Below are 22,329 nucleotides of genomic sequence, written 5' to 3'. Positions count from 1 at the left end.
TTTGTCTATTGAAGATCTGCCCTTAGATGAATCGTTAAGAAGCAGTGCTTTTTAAACTATAGCAGGAGCTTGACAGTTAGACCCTGAGAATCATCACCAAACGTCGGAATATGAAGGGAGACTCTAGTTGTCACCTTGTATTAATATAGGCAGACGGTTTACTGGCTCTCAACTCTCCAGTTCCGAAGGCAGACTCAATGAGATGGATTTATAATACATATTATTAATTTTATTTGGAAGTCATTCAGGCACTGTGATGAAAGGCAGGATTATAGAAGTCTTGGAGAACCATATGTGTTTAGGGTTTTTATAGTGATGGTGGAGTCTTTGGCTGAGGTAGAGATTGAAGGCTTTAACTGTCTGTTAAAACAAGCAGTAAGCACAGGTGTTTAAAATGCTGAATGTCCTGCCATCCCAAAGCACGTTTTCTACCTGTTTTCTACCTGTCAGAGAACTGAGGGGTGAGAGACAGAGCCACAAAAAGGCTGTGCCTTGGTAATGTACATGCATAAACACTTTCTGAAGCAGCAGGACTGCAGGATTTGGCCTTGCACTTAGCAGAGAAGTGCCCTGTGCAGTGCTGCAGTGCAGTGGTGTAAAGGGTGATGACTGCAGCTTCTGCCTTTTTCACTGCAGAATAAGCCGCAGGTTCTGACTGCGTAACTGCAGGACAGGATTCCTTCCTTCACAAGGGTGCCTCCTATCCAGGGCTGTCTTTGGGTAAATACCTCAGTGCAGCTACCCAAACCTGTTGTGCATGGTAGGAATAAAGCTTATATTTCAAATGAAGAGGCAAGAAAAAGGGGTCAGGACAGGGCTCAGATCTAGCCCATATTTGTAGTCAGAAGACTAGATTTTAAGTATGACTTATTCCTCTTAAATACTGACAATATATCTGTGGACTTTTCTTCATCAGAGTCCAAAATGTATGATAAGATATGTAAGTCCAAAATAGGAGATAAATGTAAGATAATGGTCTAAGCAGCTTCTGTAATCCAAGTTGTTCTCCTTGGCAAGAAGGAACAGTCTCCCTCTTGATTGTTAAGTGCTCTAGAAGTTTCTTCCTTACTAATACAAAGAGTTCTCCCTAGCCCTGGGCTTTGTCACTGTGGGGGATGCACACGCTGCGTATTTCCCCCCAAGTAGTCCCTAACCAGCTGCCTGCAAATCCCTGCTTACAGGGCAGGAGAAAAGTGAGGGGTTTGCCCTTCCCAGCAACCTTCACGCAGGTTGTGTGCATCCTGCCAGGCGCGAGTGTGCTACAGGTTACTGCTGCACACTAATCTGATCTTCTGCTTTCTCTCTCTCGGAGATTGCTTTTGGTTATTGGCTGCCTGAGTGATGCAAGCCTGAAAGAGCCCCAGCACAGGGAGCAGAGCGACGTGATCCAGAGAGCAATCTGGCTCATTCACTCGCTTTCTCTCTCTCCCAGCGGGGAAGTTCATGACTGCCCAGTGCAGAGGGACGTTTCTGACACGTCTCAGGCAAGAGCTCGGTGGCACTGTTAATAGAGCATGGCTGTCTCATTTGTAGGCTCTATTCATCTGACAGCTAAAAATTATCAGTACTGATGCTTCGCTCCCTCTCTCTTTTTCTCCAAGCTAGTGATTTTTCTATGTTATGGGTAGGTAAGCTTGACAAAACATTACACATTAGCAGCTGAGACGGTGTTTGAAATGGGAAAATTGCTAGCAAACTGCTCCATTAGAGACCCAAATAACAAATTCTTTCTTTCCCTCAATGAAAGAGAGATAGTTAAGGCCCAAATTAATACGTCTGTCTCCCCCACTCTGCAGGGGGAATCACTCTTCAAGACAAATGGCTTTGTCACTCCTGAGAGCGTGAGCTGGCTATACAAAGGCTACATTAGGCAGAGTTTTTTTTTTTATCCTTTGCGCTTTGCCATCCTTGGTGCGAGCAGTATAGGCACCAGATGAGGAGGTGATGAAAAGATTTGCACCTCAGTGAACTTTGAGATGGATTAGCATGGGAATTTGAGTGCTTATTCTTTACTCTGGGATCATTTTTCATATTTAACTGCATTGTTTCCCTCTGCTTCCTTTGTTGTTGTTTTTTTCTTCTCCATTATGTTTACTTTTTGCTCTCATTGCTGCAAAGTCATTTAAAGACAGCAGGAAGAAGAAGAACTTTATCCTGTCTAACATCATGTTATTACAAGAAAAATGTATCTGAATCCATTGGGCCCTCATACTTTCCAATCTCTGATAATGTATTAGAGAAAAGAAAGGAAATTGTTCTTGTCCTTTGATGTTGTTGTCAAAGACTCTAAAATAAAGCTTCGAGAGGCAGACAGAGCATTGCTGCGTGTCAGAAGGGGGGAGATATGCTTCAATTCATCTAAGTGATACAGCTGGCAGCAGGCGACATGGCACCGTCAAACGGGTAACTGAAAAGGAGGAACAAAAGCCCCTGAGAGGTTTGAACATGGCCAATTTATTTTATCGGTTTTGTGAATTCTACTTGTGGAGTCTTTTAAATAGAACTTATTATGAAATACCAGAGGAAAATTGAGGAAAATTTCATTGAGTTGTAAGAAATCTTAAATGTGGGAGATAGTAGTTCAAATGATCAAAATTTAGCCTTTTAGGACTGTGTCTCTTGCACAGAGATCTCAAATGTGTTGAAAAATTATTTTATAGTGTATTCTGGTGATACACACACACAAAAATGAACAGGGATAGACCATGAAAAATACAGTTTTCCAGAGCTCATGTTCTAGGTAAACAAGGTAATTTTCTCTGAAATAAAATGTGGCTGTAAAATTTAGATTAGCTTTTCACTTTTTTGCAGAAAAAATGACAGCACTAGGTAAGAACTCTGTTTTTCACATTACTGAAAGATGGCACCTCTAGCAGCAGTTTGCCATTATATTGTGAATAACACTGTTTTATAATTACATCCTTGTCCTGGTTTGAGGCCTTCATCGCCTTGAAATGGGCAACAACCCTTCTGGCAAAACCTAGTGTTTCCTAGAGATTTTTAATCCTGTACTGTCCTTCATGTGTCATTTATGAGCTCAGATGAGGTGAAAGCACAAAGTATTAATACAAATAATTCGCTTTCCACTATTTTAGTTGGGTAACTGCATTGTATTTTTCCGCCTATGCCTGCCAATCTATAACATGCATTTATTAAAAAAATAAACAGAAGTCAGATTAGTACTTCATGCTTTTAAAATACCTGCTTATTTAGTGCTGCACTTTATTTAATGCTCCAAGTTCAGCTGCATTTTGTGCCCAAGTTGGAATCCATCTGCAAACACACCCTGGTGAGAGCACACGGTACTGCTTGGTGCTTCTCTGGTAGCACCTGCAAAATGTAGTGCGCTAAGCATAAAGTGTTACATGTAGTCTTTAGTTCTTCATTTACAAAGAGCGTCATACAATAAAAAAAAGGTAAGATGCTAAGGTGAAAATATAGCAGTAGACGACAACCAGTAGCCTTGTCCATCTATTTCTGTAACAGGCCGTCTGCTGCACATTTTGTAGGAAAGGGTGAAGAATTCAGTACAGCTTCAGAAGGTAGCTCTCTGAAACAACTGTTTTTCTGTATTCCTCTCTACCTTTTCTAGAAATTTCATTTTTTCTTATTAGTCGGGATCTGCAGCTATTCCAATTTTGGCTTTTTTTGCCCTTCAGGGGCAAAATTTCTGTATTTCCACTCTTGAGTCAGTTCAATTTCCTTGGAATTTTAAGTGATTATAAAAAGGGGCCATGTTTCCCCCCATCACTATATTTGAATTTCCCTGTAAGGACTGCTGTGCCCATGTGCAGCATGTGTGAACGCCCAATCCATAAGGCAAGGGAATTGGACAGGCACGGCCCTCTTTTGTTCCTAGAAGTGTCTGCATAGAAACACTTGGGAGGAGTTAAACACCAAACTGGCAAGCTGACAAAAAGCCTTTATGGGAAGAGTATGTGTACTGCTAATTCTGGTGACAAACGCCCAACAATAGTAGCATGCTGAAGCTTTACGGCAATTTGCATTTCACTGTGGACTTGCCAGACATGAAGCACGTTATATTTAGACCAACTGGAAGGGAAATCTCAGACACTAATTCAAATCACAAAAACAAGGAATAGAATTAACTCTGATCACAACCTTTAAAACAGACTGCTTCAAAAATAAAAGAGTGCATGCACATTGACTGTACAAGTTGACAGTGCAAGTATCATAATATTCATGACTTAAATAGCTTCTCAGAGTATAACTGAGCTGACAAAATATCTTATTTTCAAGGGGATTTTTCTTTTTTCTATTGAAAGCACAGGTGAACAGAACGATATGCTGTGCTATAGAGGGCTGATGGGCCTTACACGTTTTATCTACGTTATTCCCAAATCCTGTAAAAGCCATGTTGTACTTCTCCCTGCATCTCATTTTATCTCCGTTCCTGGTTTTAAAATGTTTTCTCCCCTCTGCATTGCTGCAGCAGCTCTAAATGACTAGAGTGATTCATTCCACCTTTCCACTATGTTTTTGTATTTCCGTTCTAAACCATTTCCAACCACAGGCTTTTGCTGTTGAAACTGTTGCTTTTTATGACATTTTGGAAAGTAGATACAACGTTTGAATAATAACTAAGAGCTAGGTAAAATGAAATTTTGCCCTCGGTTCCAACTCGGATTGTAGAATTTCAGCTGCCATGGTCATTTGAATTTGTTGTATGGTGATTCACCTTTACTTTCTAATTGAGATGAACATTTAGGGTTCATCTGAGGAGAAGCCAGTCCTTTTAACAGGAATTTTGGGAACTTGCTGACAAAGACTTGAAAATATTTCTGGGAAGGAACAGAAATTAATCTTAGTGGTTATTGTATGTGGTATCTTAAAGCTGCTTACATTTTATGTTAGTGATACATGCGCTTATGATACTTCATAAAGAATACTTCTTTCAAACCAAGTTTCAGAAAGGAAAACAACAGCATTTTCGTGTTGTCTGGACCATATTTTAGAACACCTTCAGTATTTGGTAGTTAAAATAGGAACATACAGTTCTTTTTTTCTCTGCTTTAGCATAGACTTCCCTCCCACCCCCCTTAAAAATCTGGATTCATATTGCAGTGAATTCCACTTTGTTTTTCAGCATGTTTTCACAGATTGTTGCTCCCGAGTTGCTCTGATAGTTTTAATAATCAGCTTATTAAGGTGTCACAACATAGCATAGCTTTTGGGTTACATACCTATGTTCTATTTACAACAGCTAGTCAAGGAAAGCATCTGTATTTTCTACCTTAACTTTGATTAAGTAGTAATAAAATATACCTACTATTTTTTATTCATTCCATGACCTTTATAGGTACAATTTCTATAGCCTGTGACTTTTTTTCTATACAGATTTAGTGTAATCAATGAGATTATTTTATTTTCTAAGTTACTTTCTCAGTATTTTCTCCATGTAGTGTCTTTCAAAGAAAAATCTGTTTGGCATAAAAACTCTATAAAATTGATTTATATTTATATAAAAATTTGCTACCATGTTTAATGTTATTCCTGTCCCATAATTGTGTAGTTAACATGTATATTACTTTGTTTGTTTTCAGACGTTTGGAACAAAACCTCATCAAAGTCATTCCCCCTGGAGCTTTTACCCAGTACAAGAAGCTTAAGAGAATGTAAGTTTTAATAAGACCAACATGCAAAAGCAATCATGAATCTTCTAGTTTCAAGTTCAGTATCTTTATTTTAGAAACATATTGGCAATTTCTATGTTGAAATCACTGGGGATTGCACAAATAATCTTTTCAAAGTGTAAGCAACAATGGAATTTGGTTCAGGATGCCTAACAGTGCATGAAATCCTTAATAGTGCTAGTTTCACTTCCTATTATAAACGATGTGAGATAATTAGTTGTTAGTCTGTTTGAACTTCAAATCTGCTTCCTCAGAAAAGATTTTAAGTTCTATTTTTTTTCTCATTCATTCTGGTATCTGTTTGCACCACTTCAATGGAGTTGACCCCAGTTATAGCAGGAGTGCTTGTTCTTGCAGAGAAGTTAGGAATTTTTGTAGTGCATACAATGTCCTGATGTTGAAATTGTTTGACTGTTTAGAAGAAAACAAAGAAACCTGCTGGAACTTGTTCTCTTTGTTTCTTAATAACCAGTAGATACCCAGGCAATTCTTTTTTTCTTAGCTCTTGTGTTTTCTCTTTGGATTTAAAAAAATAATCCTGATTTGTAGCAGCACTCTCATGCAGATAACCTGGGCGTTGCCCCTGGTTGGTCAGTCTTTTCATTTTTAAGTGACATATGAGAGATGTTGTGACAGTAGTACAATGATACAGACAGTGATAAAACAAGTTACTCCTGCTTCACCTTAGTATCAAGACGTTGATGGGTGGCACTGGACCAGCAACTTCCAGGAGTCATTCAGGCTTTGTAGCTCAGTCCTAGAATTGCTAGAAAGGGGCCTTTACAGTTCTTGTTTTCTGATGTGAAGAATACTTACTGGAATTAAGAAACTGTCAGCGCATTTTACAGAAGACACTGAATTATCAGATAACTAATGCTTTTGGAAACCGAAATGAGCTTGTGCTGAACCTTCGGATTTAAGGGTAAAATTACTGTGTTTGCCAGTCCAAACTTACCAAGTTCCTAGAGCTGAAAAGCTGTAAATATGGATCTTAATATTTAACAGGTCAGATCATCAATCTTAGAGTCTCTATTCTTCTGTCTCACTTTCAATATAGCTGTATGTATTTTTAAAGAAGTACTGTATTAGATAGCAAGATGGTAATTTCAGTGAAAAATGATGGATCCCTTTTCAGTGACCTAAATTGTAACTTTTTCAGTTCTTTCTGAGGTATGACTAATTTTTATTTTTGGCACTGTTTTACTGTCCTTTCATTTTTCATGATTGGTGAACTCTAGTTTTATGGGAGTTGACCAAAAAATGTTCTTTAACTCAACTAGCTACTCAACCCAATGCGGCACTTACTAGGTGAAATGATTAATGGTAGAATTTCACAGCAGAACTCCATTAGCAAGTTGTGTTAACAGCTTTCTGGAGTATAATTGGCGTACTCATTGAGATCTGAACTCACAATTAAATAATAAGTTACTCTGCCAGATGATGTGTATCAAAGCTTATTTAACGTGACAGCATTTTGTGGAAGAAGTTGGGATAGTTAGGCTGCAGAATGTCCCATAGCAAACACGATGTTTTGCCATTTGGTTATTGACCTGTTTCCTTGTTAAAGTTTTATTCCTGCTGGACAGGGAGGCTCTAAATTGGGCATCACTGTTGTTACATAAAGTTTAATTGAGGACATTTGTTCCACTATTTGAAGAGAATATTGACATCATCTTTTCAGTGTGCAAGATTCCAAGTATTGTTAACACAAAAATGTACTTTGGTCAAAAAACTACCTTTTAAAACAAAAGAATTATCCATCATTTTCCTTATAGAGGAGGGATGTGTTTGTTGTCAACCTTTCTTAATTTCTGTTACTTTGATTTCAGTGAGCGTTTCAATAGCATGAACATTATTGATTTAATTGATGCCCTACCCAGGGTACAAATGAAGAGCACTATTGTTGTTGTTGTTGTTATTATTAACAACAACATTTTTACAGAATTCAGAGGATAGTATAAGCATTGTGAATTGTGTTTTTCTCCTCTGGTGAATAAATATGCGAGAATGTTAAGGATAATAGATTGCTCACTTGCAGAATTTTGAGTATTTTGATTGTTTACTGTGTATTTCCTGCAAGATTATGCAGTTTCCTTTTCTTAAATAATTGGATAACTGAGACTAACTTTTAAGTAAGAGCCAGTTGTCCAAGGTAATCCTTATATTACTTGATATTAATAGGTCAAGATGGTAGCAGAAGATGTATGTATATTAATTCAAGTATTATATTTTCATCTAGCTGAAGTTTCCTGTTTAGAATGTCTCTTCAGTAGCTTCCAGGGTGGCGGAGTTATTTTGGTGGTTGGGTTTTAGCAAAGGAACTGACATCTTTTGTATCTTGGACTTCATCATAATGGCCCACATCTTCTCGCCCAATTAATTACATGAAGCCAAATGTATCTGTCTCAGAAGGAAGATTTGGCACCTCTCGGATTCAAATATGCAATTGAACTATATAATCTGGCATGATCATTCCCCTGGTATTGGGGTAAATTTTGGGGTTCTGGCTCTGTGCTGAATTATTCAAGGGCTTTAGAAGAGGTTTGAGGGGCTTGAAGGAGGTACATCCCATCCCCAGAGATAAAGTTGTCATTATTGCATGAATTATCCCAGCCCAGACATGCCATTTTGAATTCATTTAGATAGCAGTTGTGCTTGTACCATGGTTCTGTAACTTCTAGCCTACGAGTTCCAAAGTTTATGGCATTGCCTCCCGTTTTATCTTTGCTTTTCTGAGGCTTTTAACTAACAAGTTTGTAGCACAAGACTACTTCGAAACGTGTGGTTGTACCTCACTAGCTCTGATGCTTGTAGTGGCATTTCATGTTTTCAAATTACTTTTACCATATATTAGCAGAAAACACATTGAGATTTCTCAGTCTTCCCAGTAGCTCTGTGGCATTGCTACTTTTGTTAAGCATCTTCTAAAAACTAAACCATATATGACATGGATTTTTGCTGAGTACTCTTGTCAAATGAGAACAGTCCATTTTACATGTTAGAGATAATCAAGTAATCTGTTTCTAATAATGTTAGTCGACAAAGAGAATATTCATCCAATGCTATTAATAGTTTTGCATTTGGCTGCATCTAAAAATAAATCTGTTTTGTTTCAAAACCTTTTACAGTAAAGACATTTAAGCCATACAGTCCTATGTTATACAGTGACTCACAGGGTATCCTTGCTCCCCTGGTGCAAAGTCAAAAACAATTTATGTCCCTAACTGGTAACTGAGCACAGCCACCCTCCAAGGTGCGTTCAGCAACCTTTAGAAAGATCTCTATTGTGCTGTCAGAGGAGCAGAGAGACTAGTATGAGATGACTAATGTGTTCCCTGCCTGGGTGGAATCATGATAAGTTTATTACATTTCCAGCTAAAGAGCCACATTTCCAGTGAGTGATTCAGAGATACCCTAAACTACGAAAATGAGCCTTATGTGATCTAAATTGACTTAGTTGTGCAGGTTAGAAAAACACGTATCTCTCTGTCTTGATGTAAATCAAGCACAGAATAGGATGATCTTACCAAGGCAGACCAAAGGAAGGGAACAAAAGTACAAGGACATAATTGAATCCCTTTGCCTCAGTCAAGTCAGAAGGAGATAGAGCCTCCTTATCCAACAGCAGTGGAGCTTGGGCTCTAATGGAAAGGAAATAATGTGTCTAATTATCTTCTAATGCTGATTGTAGTGCATCTGCATGAAGTGAGTGAGTGTCATCACCCAGCATGGCATTTATGCATGTTCAGGCACCATTAGTTATACACTCATTAGCGTCCGGACATGGGGAGAGAGAAAGGATGGAAATGTTGAAATGTAGCAAATCAATAAAATTCTGTAGTACTTGTTTCAAAAAAGAAATGCCCCTTTTCAGATCCTTGTCATTGTTCAGCAAGCTCATGATTTCATGTCATTGTAATAGGTTTTAATATGTTCCTCAATAAGTAGAGAGCACAGATTCACATCAGACTTCTGATGAGATAAGAGTTACTAGATCAAATGCAGCAAATGTTACCAGACAGTCTAAACAGGTTCACAAAAACCCATATAAAAATAAATATTCCTACTTTCACTGTCACAGATATAACTGCTGTGAGTTGAGCTGAAGAACTGGAAACCTTTACTGAATGCTGTCCTTTTAGGCAGGATGTTGTAATAGAAAACATCAGTAGATTGCAGAGCAGTTTTTTCATGAGCCTCATAAAAGAACCAAAGAAAATCCCACTTGATGTGGCTAGATTTGAAAACAGCTAGAGGACTTCATTAAAATTTTAACCAGCATAATTTGTAGCTCGAAACATGTATAGAATGGAAAACCTCACTTTCTGATTCCTAAATTCTTTTTCAAGTGATATTTAGTCTGACTGGGATCCCTAGCATGTGCCCCAGTGGAAATAACAGTGAAGAGGTACAGGAAAACTGTGTTACTCCAGCTTCAGCTATCAGTGGAAAGATTTGATACTACTGGTACAAGCTGATACCCACTGTCAGTGAATGCAATGGGCTGACTGAATGTTATGCCTGTAGCTAAGCACCTGGTTGAACTGATTGACAGGAAGATTGAATTGCAGTGACAGTCCTGATAAGGCACCCAGTTCTCAGCATCTGGGTCCCAAGTGTTGTAAATTTGGCTCTGTGTATAAAGAAATTGTGGAGTAGTCTGTATTTATCGTCGTGTACTTGGTTGGTTATGATTAAAATTGAAGAGTCTTTTCCAAACCAGGAACACACTCTCCCTTGAAAATGACAGCAGGTTGTAACTGAATTCCACTCACATCATAGCTGAAAGGGTGGAATCTTGCTGGGGCTTCCTGACAGGGTCTCCAATGTGCTGCTGGCTTCAAAGGTCCATGATTTCCATTCAGATTCTCAAAGGCTTTCCCTAATGTCTGAAAACTCCATGCAGACCTGCAAGTGCTGTGTTGACCCTCTTCTTGCCTGCCTCACCAGATCAGGGTCATGGTAGGATTTTGCACTGCTTGCTTTCTCTAGGCCATTAAAAACCAAACATCACTAGTACAGTACCAAGGTCCTCCGTGACACTGGTGCCTGCTTTGGGACAGGGGTTGGGTAGTCCATTTCCCATCTCCTTTCCCATTGGTATTAAATAGAGATGGTGTGGGAAAAGGCTTACCTCAGAAGAATTTTATCATCCTAAGAATTATTGATATGTTTCATATAAATTGAGAGTAAGCCTTAGTGGAATTTCCTAGGGTTTTGATGGGAATTTTGTTTGAGTATACCTCGTGTTTCTGTTACTTAAGAATATGTTCATCTTTACATCCCATTTACCAAAAGGTTTCTTCTCTTTGACAAATAGTCTTGCTGCCTCAGAAGCCACTCCCCTGGTGCCTACACCATGCTGACACTGTTAATCCCACCATCTTCCACAATGCATGTCCTGCCAGCACATTCCAGCTAACTTAGAACCTCTCTTCACTTCATCTATTATTTCACTTATAATCAAAATATAATACTCTGTATTGTTATAAAGTTAGCCTGCATTTATACAGACAACCGCTACTCTTTGTCACAGGCTGTTCTTCATGCTTAAGGCCCACCCCACAGAGTCACAATGCAATCTCCGTTATTAGTAGTCCTTAAGATGGTTTCATCAATGGTTTTTATTCAATGGGCTACCTCACTGTTGGTTCTTCAAAGCTCCTCGTGAAACTCTTTGTTTCAATGTCTGTAAAATGAAAGACCTTATTAACAGGGAAGCTGCCATTTTACTGAGGCTATGGCCTGTTGTACTGACTGATGTTTTTGATCATTCCTGGAATTTGCTTATCTGTGTCCTTACATAGTTCATAATGTCTTTGAGGTAATATGATCTTTTAGTTCTGTTTTTGTATCAAGTATATTTTTCCAGTAAACTACAGCTAAAATATTTCCATGAAATTCCTGTTTTCAAATATATTTTTAATCCTCCCTTCTCTTTACAGAGACATCAGCAAGAATCAAATATCTGACATTGCGCCTGATGCATTCAAAGGCTTGAAATCTCTCATTTCATTGTAAGTAGAAAATAGAACTGAATGGGCATTTGGGGAGAGCTTGTGTGTAAGAGAAATAAAAATGATAATGTGCTGTCTGGGAGAACTTATGTTTCTGTGTGCAATTGCCAGCTTGCGTGAAGCATCTAATCTTTTGTAAATGAAAAATTGGTCATGAAGGTTAGAAGGAGGAAGTGTTTACACATCTCTAGTAAGCTTTTTTTATAGATGAACACCCCCAAGGTTACTGACATTCACTTCTTGACAGCCAGGGCATTAGTAGATCTACCGTACATGTGCACCTGCAGGCTAGTCCATGTCCCCCAACTCATCATGGCACACAAAAACCTCATCACAGCTAAGACACTGCTTGGTGGTGTTAATCAGGGAGGAGTTAAGGGAAATGCTTTCATACTGAATTTTTCTTCTGTATTAAAGAACTGAGATTGTACTCTTGTGAGGTTTTTTTTTTGGTTTGGGTTTTTTTTCAAACTAGTTAGGGAAGACCCTAAGCTCTTAAGAAAATATTTATATTTTTTAGCTGTAATTACTACTTTACTAAGCTGGAAGGGGACTAAAATATGACTTCATACAGAAGATAAAAGGAAGGTAGGATCTCCTGACAGCCATTTGTTTCTCTTTATAGAACACAGAAACTGTTTTAGCACCAAGTTGAATTTAAATGCAGCTATATTTCAACCTAGCTACCCACAGCACTATTAAACAGTGGAGCTTCAAATGGGTAAAAGGAGCAATACAAGGTCAGAAGCTGCATGTGGAGAATGAACTAGAATAGACCATTAGAAAGAGCCACAGGGTGAGAGAAGAGGTTAAGCTCAACTGGAATGGTATTTGCCTGCATTAATTTGAAAGACGGTTTTAAAACATTTAGCTCATTAATATTCATATAACATTTGATTTTTAAGAGTGTAGTTTATTTCTAAAAGATGCCGTATTTTATTCTCTGAATACTGGATAATTCTAGCAACCTGTATAACTTGTTGACTAGTGCTAATATTAGAAGGCTATCCAGTACTAAACTTATACATTGCAGTAAACTTCTGAGCCAGAATGGAGAAGGATGGGCCTTTTTTTTGTGCCCTGAATCCAGCTGGGAGAATGCCAGAAATATATATTAAGTGTTGCTAGCCTTTGTTGAATAGTTAGGGTAGTGTTATTCAACATGCTGTGGAAGTGGTCAAATCCCTCAATGCTTTCTGGAAACGATTCAGTAAGAGAACGACATTTACTAAACGCTACAGTTTTGGCTTAGTATGAAACTACTGCTGATGCTGCAATGCTACAGCCTTCTGGTCTTGGCAAACCTCCTGGCTAGGAGCAAGCTGGACAGGAAGGCATTTCTACTGGGGTTGACATCCCAACTCAGAAGTTATTCAACTTTAGCTATAGCTAATTCAGATACCCCCAGGTGGCCTCAGGAGTGGGACAGAACACATCAGAGTGGATAGCGAGGAAATGAGAATATAAACTGGGAAGGAATTTATAGTGTTTTGACTTGCACACAGAAGCGAGTGAAATGACTGTGTATTCTCTGCCTGGTTGTCCAAAATGATATTTCAAGTAAATGATGTTTAAATATGTTTATATCCAAGTGGGTAAAATAGTGCTTAAGTTAATGCTAGGAGGTTACAAGGGGGAAGAGAGAGGGGAGAGATGATGAGATGCAGCACAGAAAGGTCTATAGTAAAGGAACTGCCTCTGAGCAGTCTTTCCTTTGTTCAGTGCTTGTCTCTGCCTCAATTTCCTTCTCCCGCAGCCACACAAAGCTCTTGTAAGACACAGTCTGTTTCTCCTCTCTTTGGCAGACTGGTTTCTAGGACAGTATCGACTCCAGCCTTGAAATTATCAGCCTCCTCCTCTAGGTTCAGTTATCCATTGTGCTTGCCATTGGCTTTTACTTTCTTCTGAAAGGTTTTACTCTAGCCGCTTGTCACAGGTAGGTCTTACAAATGTTTTCCCTGTGGCTGATAGGCAAGAGTTAGTTCCCTGATCTTTCATGACCTGTCACCTAGACCTCTGGTAGGTTCTTCCCTGATGGTCACTTCTCTAGTTGTTTCAGTTTCTGAGCCCTAGATATCTTTACGGGGCAAGATTATCTGCTGTTCTGCAGAATCTGGGTTTCTCTAGAGACCTCTGCCAGGTTTCTACTTCTGAGAAGTAGAGGATCTTCTGTCGTCCGATCTCTGCTATAGCCACCAGTCCAGTTCTGTAAACAGCAGAAAGACAAGTAAGCGCAAGAGAAGATAACTCCTTTGAAGTGCCAGCCCTCCCAATGAAACTGCCAAAGGGGAAAGAACAAGGGGGAGAAATCAAGTAAGACAGTTTGCTTACTAGTGTTTTCTCTTTTAAGTGACTCAGTCCTTTTGGTGCCTGAGGCCCCAATAACTTTAGTCAGCTGCGTGCCCTGAAGGAATGCTGCTCTGCATACAGTGCTTCAGTTCAGCTGAGAGTAACTTCTGTTTTTCATATATGTAAGTCAAATGTGATTGGCGGCATGCATTTTAATGAGACACCATTGAGGTTTAATCTGTGCACAGAGCAGCTGGACTTTTCAGCTAGCTGAGTTAAAACAAGAATAAAGGAGGGGAAAATATTAATGCACAAATGAAAGTAAGCAACTTTGTTTCTGTTAAAAATGAAGTACTGCTGTACTGCCTAAAATCCTTGCTTTTTCTTCCCCTGAATTATTCCCATTTTCTTCTCCTCCCTTTACTCCCTGCTTGCATGCAATTGCAGTGCTCCCTATGGGTCTAAGAGAGCGAAAGTGCTTATCTGGAAGACAGCCAACATTGTTAGTCTCGCTGGCTAATGGAGGCCTATATATAGCGGGTTGCTACTCTACTTTCTTCTGAAGTTAACTTTGGTTAGTGTTTCCAGGCAGAACTGTTTCTCAGAGTCCTCTGCCTATTGTACCTATGCACAGATGGAGGAAAAAATGGTGTTTTCAAAACACGGGAATGTTTATTACAGAAGCAGTTTCCCCTAAAATGTATAAAACTTAAATCTTTTAAAAGTGCTAAGCAATCCATATGCTAGCAGGTCATAAGTTTTTATTTTAAATCTATATATTTTCTTTAACAAGAAATTCACCTATGGGAGTCAAACAGGTCACAATATCTTAATGCTTTAAATAAGCCATTTCTACCTTAGGTTTTCTCTGTATTTCGCAAAAGAAAGGCAAGCTTGTTCTTGTAAGGACTCAAGACTTCTCCATTCCCCACACAGGAAAAAAAAAAAACTATGTTTTCGCCATGCCCATTTTTCAGTGGGGTTTTGTTCTTTATTCATATAATGACTATGTCGATCAAGGAATTTCTACTCCATTTTTCTTGAAAATATTTGGGCATGTACATAAATTATTTTTTTTCCTGCTTGTGACAACAATTAAGGAACCAGAATCATTCTTCAAAAACCTTTCTTTTTCTTCTTCCCAGAGTTTTCTGGCTTTTCCTTTTCCCTTTGTTACATGCAGGCAGCACTGTGAGCCACTGGTCAGCTCTGGGTCTGTGTGTTCTGTGGATTTAATTCTATTACAGTTTCTGAAATTCCCTTTCAATATTTAGGCACCAGGGCTTAGCATATTTTTGGTGTGAACCAAAGTTGAAACCTGTTTATGGACAAAACTGAAGATACAGTAAGATCCAGCCTCTGGTTTTGAGAGAACAGAGTAATGGAGAGCTTTCCATAAAGCCATTGTGGAGAATGGAGGGTGTTGGGGATAAAGGCCTGAGAAAAAGTGTCTTTAGAATTAAAGATGCTACTGTGGGATTTGGGAGGAAGAAGTTATGTTGCATAATTTCAGTGATAGCTCTTGGACAAATAAACTGTTTGTCTGTAACAAAGTCTCTCCTCTTGAAAATTGGAAATATTCCTCTGTCTCAAAGGGATGATACAAGGGTGCATACACTGAAGGCTGTGAGATGTAGTGATAGTGCAGTTACTTGGCACCATATGAAATATCCAAGATGAGAAACAAATAATTAGAATGATACGAATCTAAAAAAACAGTAAGCAGCAGAGATGTAACTCAGCTGTGGCAATGTAGCCATGGCTTTTGTGTTGGAGGGATTAGTCTTGCCATCCAACACTTCTCTCCGTATAAACACGCGAGCAAATAGTACCCTTGCATTGAGAGGTGTGGCAAAATTTGTTGTTTGCAAAAGAGTATGTTACCTCAATTTTAAGCAAAATTTTGAGAAATGCTCTATTTGTAGTATGTTGTGTTTGTGTTACGTAGTTAGAATTGCACTTTGCTGGAGTTGGAGCGATTAATAACTCAGTGCAGAACATGGAGGCTGAGTTAGGAATAGTTTCATGTTTCAAGATTGCTGCATGCACGTTCTGAACTAAATTAATTTTTCATTTAATCAACTCAAAATCTGTCTAATATCAGTGAGAGGATTGTGTTAGCATTTGGTAATTGTTAATAGTATCAAAGATAAATGTTATTCTTGGGGTCAGTAAACTTCCCACAAATGTAGGTTTGGAAGGCCATATCCAGACTGTCTGGGGACATTTTATGAGATATGACAAAACAGTCTAAGCCTTCAGCGTGTTAAACTGAATGAATAAATTTTAGACCACTGCAGAGGGAGAATTCCTTTGCTTTTGTTCATATACTGAATTGGGCTAGTGAACAATTTAAAAGCTGAGATCAGCCTGGGCACAAAGACAAGAGACAGCTTAGATTTTGACATACCAGTCCCATTTAGACCATCATCTCCTCAGTGATGATATATGTGGTGTCATTCATGGTGATTTGAAATCGGCAATAAAACACTGTCTATTGCAATAACTGCCAAACTTATTTTAAGGTAACAAATTGCTTTGGATAGTTTTACTGTGATTTATTTAGCCTAACTTGTTCTGAAGAAATATGAAATAGTGCAGGGAAAAAAAATTACATGTCTGAGTTTCTTTCAGATATTAGAAATTTATTGCTGTTTTTACCCCTATCAATTCCTCCTCTTTTGAAAACTTGAATTCTTATTGAGCCTCTGCCATTGTATGTAGCTTGGGAAATATAATTCTTCCTAGCAAGAATTGTTTTCACAGTGAAGGAAAGTTAAAAGCGTTCTGAGGACTGAAAAAGACATTGCATAAAGTCAAAATTTGACACTTCAGTAAGAATGTTTCAGTCAAGCCAAAATAAAGGAACACTTAGCTGGAAACCATATGGTCTAGAGTAAGAGATTCTGTGCTAGGCTTTCATACCCCCAAAAAGTTCTGTGTCACCTCCCAGGGAAAAATCTCTATATTCTAGGATCTGACTTAACAAAGCAGCTAAACTGCAACTACATTTGCAGGTAAGGTAGGATGACGAACTGTAAAATAAAGGCAACATGGCAATTACTGCTTCACACCCTTAGGAAGCAGTATGCTAAACTTCAGTGCATGTGAATGGCTGTGTGTTGGTGAAGTCTTTGCAAATTCCTCAATTTTAACGTTGTTCAAGAGGTCAGAATGTCTAGAGAATGTGAAGAATCAGTGAGACTTTTATGTTTCAAGACCCTGCTGCTGAAGATTTGTTACATGCCTAATTGCATTCTCACCTAAGATAACGTACTTGTTGCTATGTGTGCTTCCAGTACTTTCTTCTGGTATATCCCAAGCTTTGCAATGAACCTATGCAGTGACTGTTTTCACTGTTTAGTCATTATTTTTAACTACTTAGAACATCAGTTGGATTAATCTGCAAAACTTGAAGTTTAGTAGTAATAATTAATAGTTGAACTGGAAATTTAATATTTAATTGTGTCTTGGAATAGATACATTTTGGGGGAATATTAAAATGTGCCAGAATCAGGCTGAAGAAATGTAACACCTCATTATGACTTTTATATATCTGTATAATTTCTTATTGCAGATCCATAATAACTCTTCAGTTGAATAGGGTACTTCTTCCAGGGATCTCCTCCAATGCTTGCAGTGCAGCTAGGGGTCTGTGCTTTATCTGGGTTGTCCTTCCCCTTGTTTGGAAGGTTGATGGCAGCCTGAAAACTGCTGCAAGTTGGGAGCCAATCTGGCAGGTACTTTTCGAAGAACTGCAGCTTGTGGTTTGTGGCCATGCTGAAGGCATTTAGCTGTGAACTGGCAAGCTGAGGGCCCTGGGTGCCACTAAGAATGTAGCCCTCAGATGGCTCAGCTGCACCTGTGTCATAACAGCAACTTGCTGATGTTAGAAAGCCACCTGCAAAAAATTTGAGAAAAGTTTGCTTGAGCTAAAAATACGGGAAGAAAAAAGATACCTATTGGTGTCTCAGTCAGTTTGGGCTTAGTCTCTAGTTGATACTTTTAAGGTGACCATTGTGGATACAGAATTAAGCTATAGCTCACTTTTCTCTTTCTCCCAAATTGTACATCATGTTTAGGGTAATATCTTCTCCACCTGACAGTAAATGGTATTTGTCAGACCTGAGGCTAACTTGGTCTCCCAGCGAAGTTGAGAAGCAAATGAACAATCAGGAGCACACAATAGAAGTTTTAGTAATTTTTTTGTGTTCTAATAAATGTTGTTCTTATTCACTGATTTGCTGTCTATTGGCAGCAATTACTGAACTGTTTTTAATTTTATTACATATTAACTTTGTTACTGGTTACTGTATTTTTAATAAAAAATACTTGGGGTCTAAAATTTCAGTTGCCAGGGGATAGAAGAAGGGTTGTATTCCTGTGCCAAGCTTGCACAGTAGCCAAGACACCTACATGTCCTGCAACATAGGTGAGGGATGCAAGGGAACATACATTTTTAGAACTTGTAATGCCATAGACAAATCTCCTAACGTTTATCTCTGTTGGTAAAAGCATTGGAGATTTAGATGAAGTGCTTGAATTGACTTGGCTGAATTTCATCTTATATGGCCTTTTGAAGTTATGGGTTTTTTTGTTTTGGGCTTTTGTTTCTTTTCTTTTTTCCCCAAAGCTGCCATTCTGGAAACATTGTGGTGCATTAGTGAGATGGGAAGAATGACAGGACATAGAGGAAAGCAGATACGATGATGGACCGTATCTAACCTGGCCAGTCTTTTCTGCAGGCTGACTCATTCCTAGTACTGTTTGGAGTGTCACAGTTGGTACATTCAGAACAAAAGCATCATGGATCAATAACATGACCAATATTCATATTTGGTGGTATGAGTAGGCTTTCCTGTCTTAAACAGAAAAAAATGAGAACTCTGAGGAAAGTTTCTATGCTTTCTATTAGAGTAAGTGGAAATAAGGAACTCAAGAAATGAGCGGCAATGTGTTATGTATCTCCCCTCCCTCCCCCTTTGCTGCTTTCTGTAGGACCGTTTGACTTCAGCTCTGGCATGGCAGGCAGACAGTGGCATCAGCTAATCTGGCTCTGTGTAGTGCTGAGCATGAATATGAATTAAGAGACAAGTGCCTGAGCTCTCATACTGACTTTTGTTTAGCTGTTAATTTGTTCGAATGTTAATGTGCCACATGCACACAAGCCCAATTAGGTTTGAAAATGCTTACTTTCTTTTCATAGCTTCTAAAAATTGAAGCTTTGTTTTATTATATAAGCTATTTTAATCAATAAGCTATTTTAATCAGTTTAATTTCACTTAAAATAATAAAGAGGATGGATAAACACATCCAGGGTTTCAAATTCACTGGAACACTGTACTATGACCTTCTGACTCTTAAAGAAAAAGTAAATGAAAAATTACTTTAAGAAGAGTCTTATTTTGATATTTGCATCTAGTATTACCATAACTAACAACTGCACCGGGTGTGAGCGTTGAGATTTCTTTAAGGTTTTACTTGACATGAGTGGTTTTACCTCTCCAGCCTTAGCCTGGAGTGGGGATTTTTTTTTTTTTACTTCTTTCCATGGGCATTTGGTAAACCTTAGCTTCTGGACTCTTATATGCTCTAGTATTATGCGTTATTGATCAGCATTGATGACCCTGCTACTTCACAAAACTAAGGAAGATGTTCATCGAACATCACAGAGCTTACAGTCTAAACTTTGTATACAGGTGATGTGCTTGCTAAAGAAATGTCATTCAGAAAGTGTGCAAACTGAAACGGAAATATATTGGGTTCTGTGGGCATTAACTCAATAATTCAACCTTTTATAAATATTTTATTTGCAGAGGTTTTGCTTTTGCTTCCTGATACAGATGCTCACGCCAGTTAGTTTGTTCAGAAAGATGTCAGTGAGTCAGTCAGTTGGATGTTGTTTTAGAGCCCAGTGAAATTCAGTGACTTGAATATTATCTCATATTTTGAAACTGCTATCTAAACAGACCTGCTAGACTTGTCAAAGTTCCACCATCATTTCTGTCTACTTTTGGGTAGAGTATAAAAATCTATGTACCTTGCATGAAATTTTGTTGAAGTGGGAAGTTGTGTGTGTCTTCTGAAGCTGAAATTAGGAAACAATTAGAACAGTTTAGTGGTACTAGCATTCATTTCTCACAGAAAACACGAACTGTAACAGCACATTAAAAGCTAACCTCCTGACTCTGTAATAGTTAAAGAGAAATTATGTTGCATTTGTTTAGACAAAATACAATGCTAGATGATCATTAGTTTCTTGAGTAGTTCAGTTCCTGCTACACTACAAAAGTAATAAAAAATTAAGTTTCGATTTTCATATCTAAGTGGTGTTATTTTATTTAGATTCTTTTTATTTAGGCTCAGAAATGAGCTGATCTGGGAACTCTCTCACCTCCAATGACTGATGAAAAATACAGTGAAGTGGTGATACTCTGGGAAGGCCAGAGGGTATTGTAAATGGTCTGCCATGCTAAGTGTTTGTTTTTCAGTATGTTCAACTCTCCGTAATATTTTAAATGTTGAAACACAGGATAAGCCAGAATTTCAGCCAGCATCCAAGCCTCACATGGCTATTTGATTCATTGCTAGCATATTATTCCACATTAAAAAGTCAGGGAATTAACCAGTTCAGTGATGCCTAAGCAACAAAATTTTGACATTATCTGATTTGTAACCATTTATTATGTCCTATGTAGAGCATAGAAATTGCCTAGATACTGTTTTTCCAAATTTGAAGTCTATTAAGTTGTTTAGGTAAGTTGTAAAATTTTCAGAGGGAGACTAATCTTCCCTTCTGCCAGGACCCATACAAGTTTTTGCATCAGACAATGTGCCTTTCAATGGTTAAAATATTTCTTAAAAGGAGTGGAAAAAAAATCCCTCAACAGAATGAAAAATATTTCAGATACAGTTTTTGGATGATGTCCAGTTTCTACATTAAAAATGCTTTCCAACACCAGACGAACCCTGAATCATAACGACTCATTTAATACCATGTGCTCTCTGGAAAGAAAATGAGATCAGTAGTTAAATGAAATGCCCACAGATCCTGGGCATGGTGCACAAGATCAATAAAGATGATAATGCAGAGATGTGGGAGGACACTAAACTGGTCTGTTACTTAAGATTTATTTTGTCTTCCTGTATCTTTCAGAGTGCTCTATGGAAACAAGATCACAGAGATTCCCCAGGGCCTTTTTGATGATCTTGTGTCTCTGCAGCTGCTGTAAGTATGATCCCTTCCTCTTCTTTATTTTACAGACTAGCTAGATTTACTGTTTTTTCAGCCTCTGACATTAATATAATCACCTTTTCCACTGAAAACTCACTGGGACGTGCTAGTCTGTTGTTTCTCTGTCAGGCAAGAGGGAGGCAAGGGCTGGGAAAAAAAAAGAAGGAAAGTGCCAACAGTTTTATAGCACAGTGTGTTTAATGGGTAATAGACACAGCAGATTTAAGTGTGGGGAGGAAATGAGAGACTCGGTGAAGTCCAAGAAAGGAAATTTGGTCGCTGGCTGATGTGCGTGTGGGAATGCCATTGGACTGTTTTCATGCGTTAGCGTTTGTGGTTGAATGTGTAGATCCTTGAGGGCTACTGTGTTGCAAGTACCTGCACGTGCAAGCAAAATGGCAATATGAAAGGTCTTATTGGTGCAAGCCACGCTCAGTTCCATGTTCTTCTTATGCCAAATGTGGCTAGTTGCCAGAGAAATGGTTTCAGAATACACTGTGTATTTGAGTATTTTATGCCATGTGTGATTTAACACACATCATGATCAGGGGTAAGATATATACTATGCACTCTTCAGTATTTATTAATGTAGCATAAAAAATTTCCTAAGCCAAATGTGAAATTGCAAATTTCACTCACTCTTGTCTCCATAATCATATTGGGAACCAGCAAGTCAGAGAAGGAAATCAGCTACTATTTCAGCCGGTCAGTAGAGGGAGAAAAGTGAGTTTAATATGTATTCCTAATGTTCTGATTACCGTCATGGATGATGCACTCAGAAAGTAAGGGTGAGATATGATAAATTAATCAATTTTGGTTTATATCACACACAATCCTCCACCCCCAAACAATAAAATCATATAAAATAAGAAATAGCTTTTAGACGTGCCATTTTAAGCCTTTCTGATCATCTTGACAATAACCAGAAACGAATATCCAGAAGTTCATGATTTCCATAGAATGTGTCACTCTGTGATTGCAGTCTTTGCTGCACTTACATGCTATATAAAAATAAGCATAGATTTAGATAAAAAAGTCCACGAGCAAAGCCAAAGAACTAAAATATGAAATTGTTGAAACTTATGTTAAGTGAAGGACTACTCAGACATACAATTTATCCATAGGATCTTAATTG

At 38.3% G+C, this 22,329-nt stretch overlaps 1 protein-coding gene across 3 annotated transcripts in view; it reads left to right on the top strand.

Annotated features, from left to right (window-relative positions):
- The window catches only part of SLIT3 (slit guidance ligand 3), a 519,652-nt gene that overhangs the window by 347,635 nt on the left and 149,688 nt on the right, over positions 1 to 22,329 (top strand). For all 3 annotated transcript variants that reach the window (XM_054216868.1, XM_054216870.1, XM_054216869.1), the window contains 3 exons: positions 5,565 to 5,636; positions 11,600 to 11,671; positions 21,117 to 21,188. In XM_054216868.1, the coding sequence (XP_054072843.1) occupies positions 5,565 to 5,636; positions 11,600 to 11,671; positions 21,117 to 21,188 (216 nt within the window). The remainder of the gene's footprint in view (positions 1 to 5,564; positions 5,637 to 11,599; positions 11,672 to 21,116; positions 21,189 to 22,329) is intronic.

The sequence above is a fragment of the Rissa tridactyla genome, chromosome 11 (assembly GCF_028500815.1).
Source record: "Rissa tridactyla isolate bRisTri1 chromosome 11, bRisTri1.patW.cur.20221130, whole genome shotgun sequence".
Taxonomy (NCBI): domain Eukaryota; kingdom Metazoa; phylum Chordata; class Aves; order Charadriiformes; family Laridae; genus Rissa; species Rissa tridactyla.
This window is presented reverse-complemented; position numbering and strand designations above follow the sequence as displayed.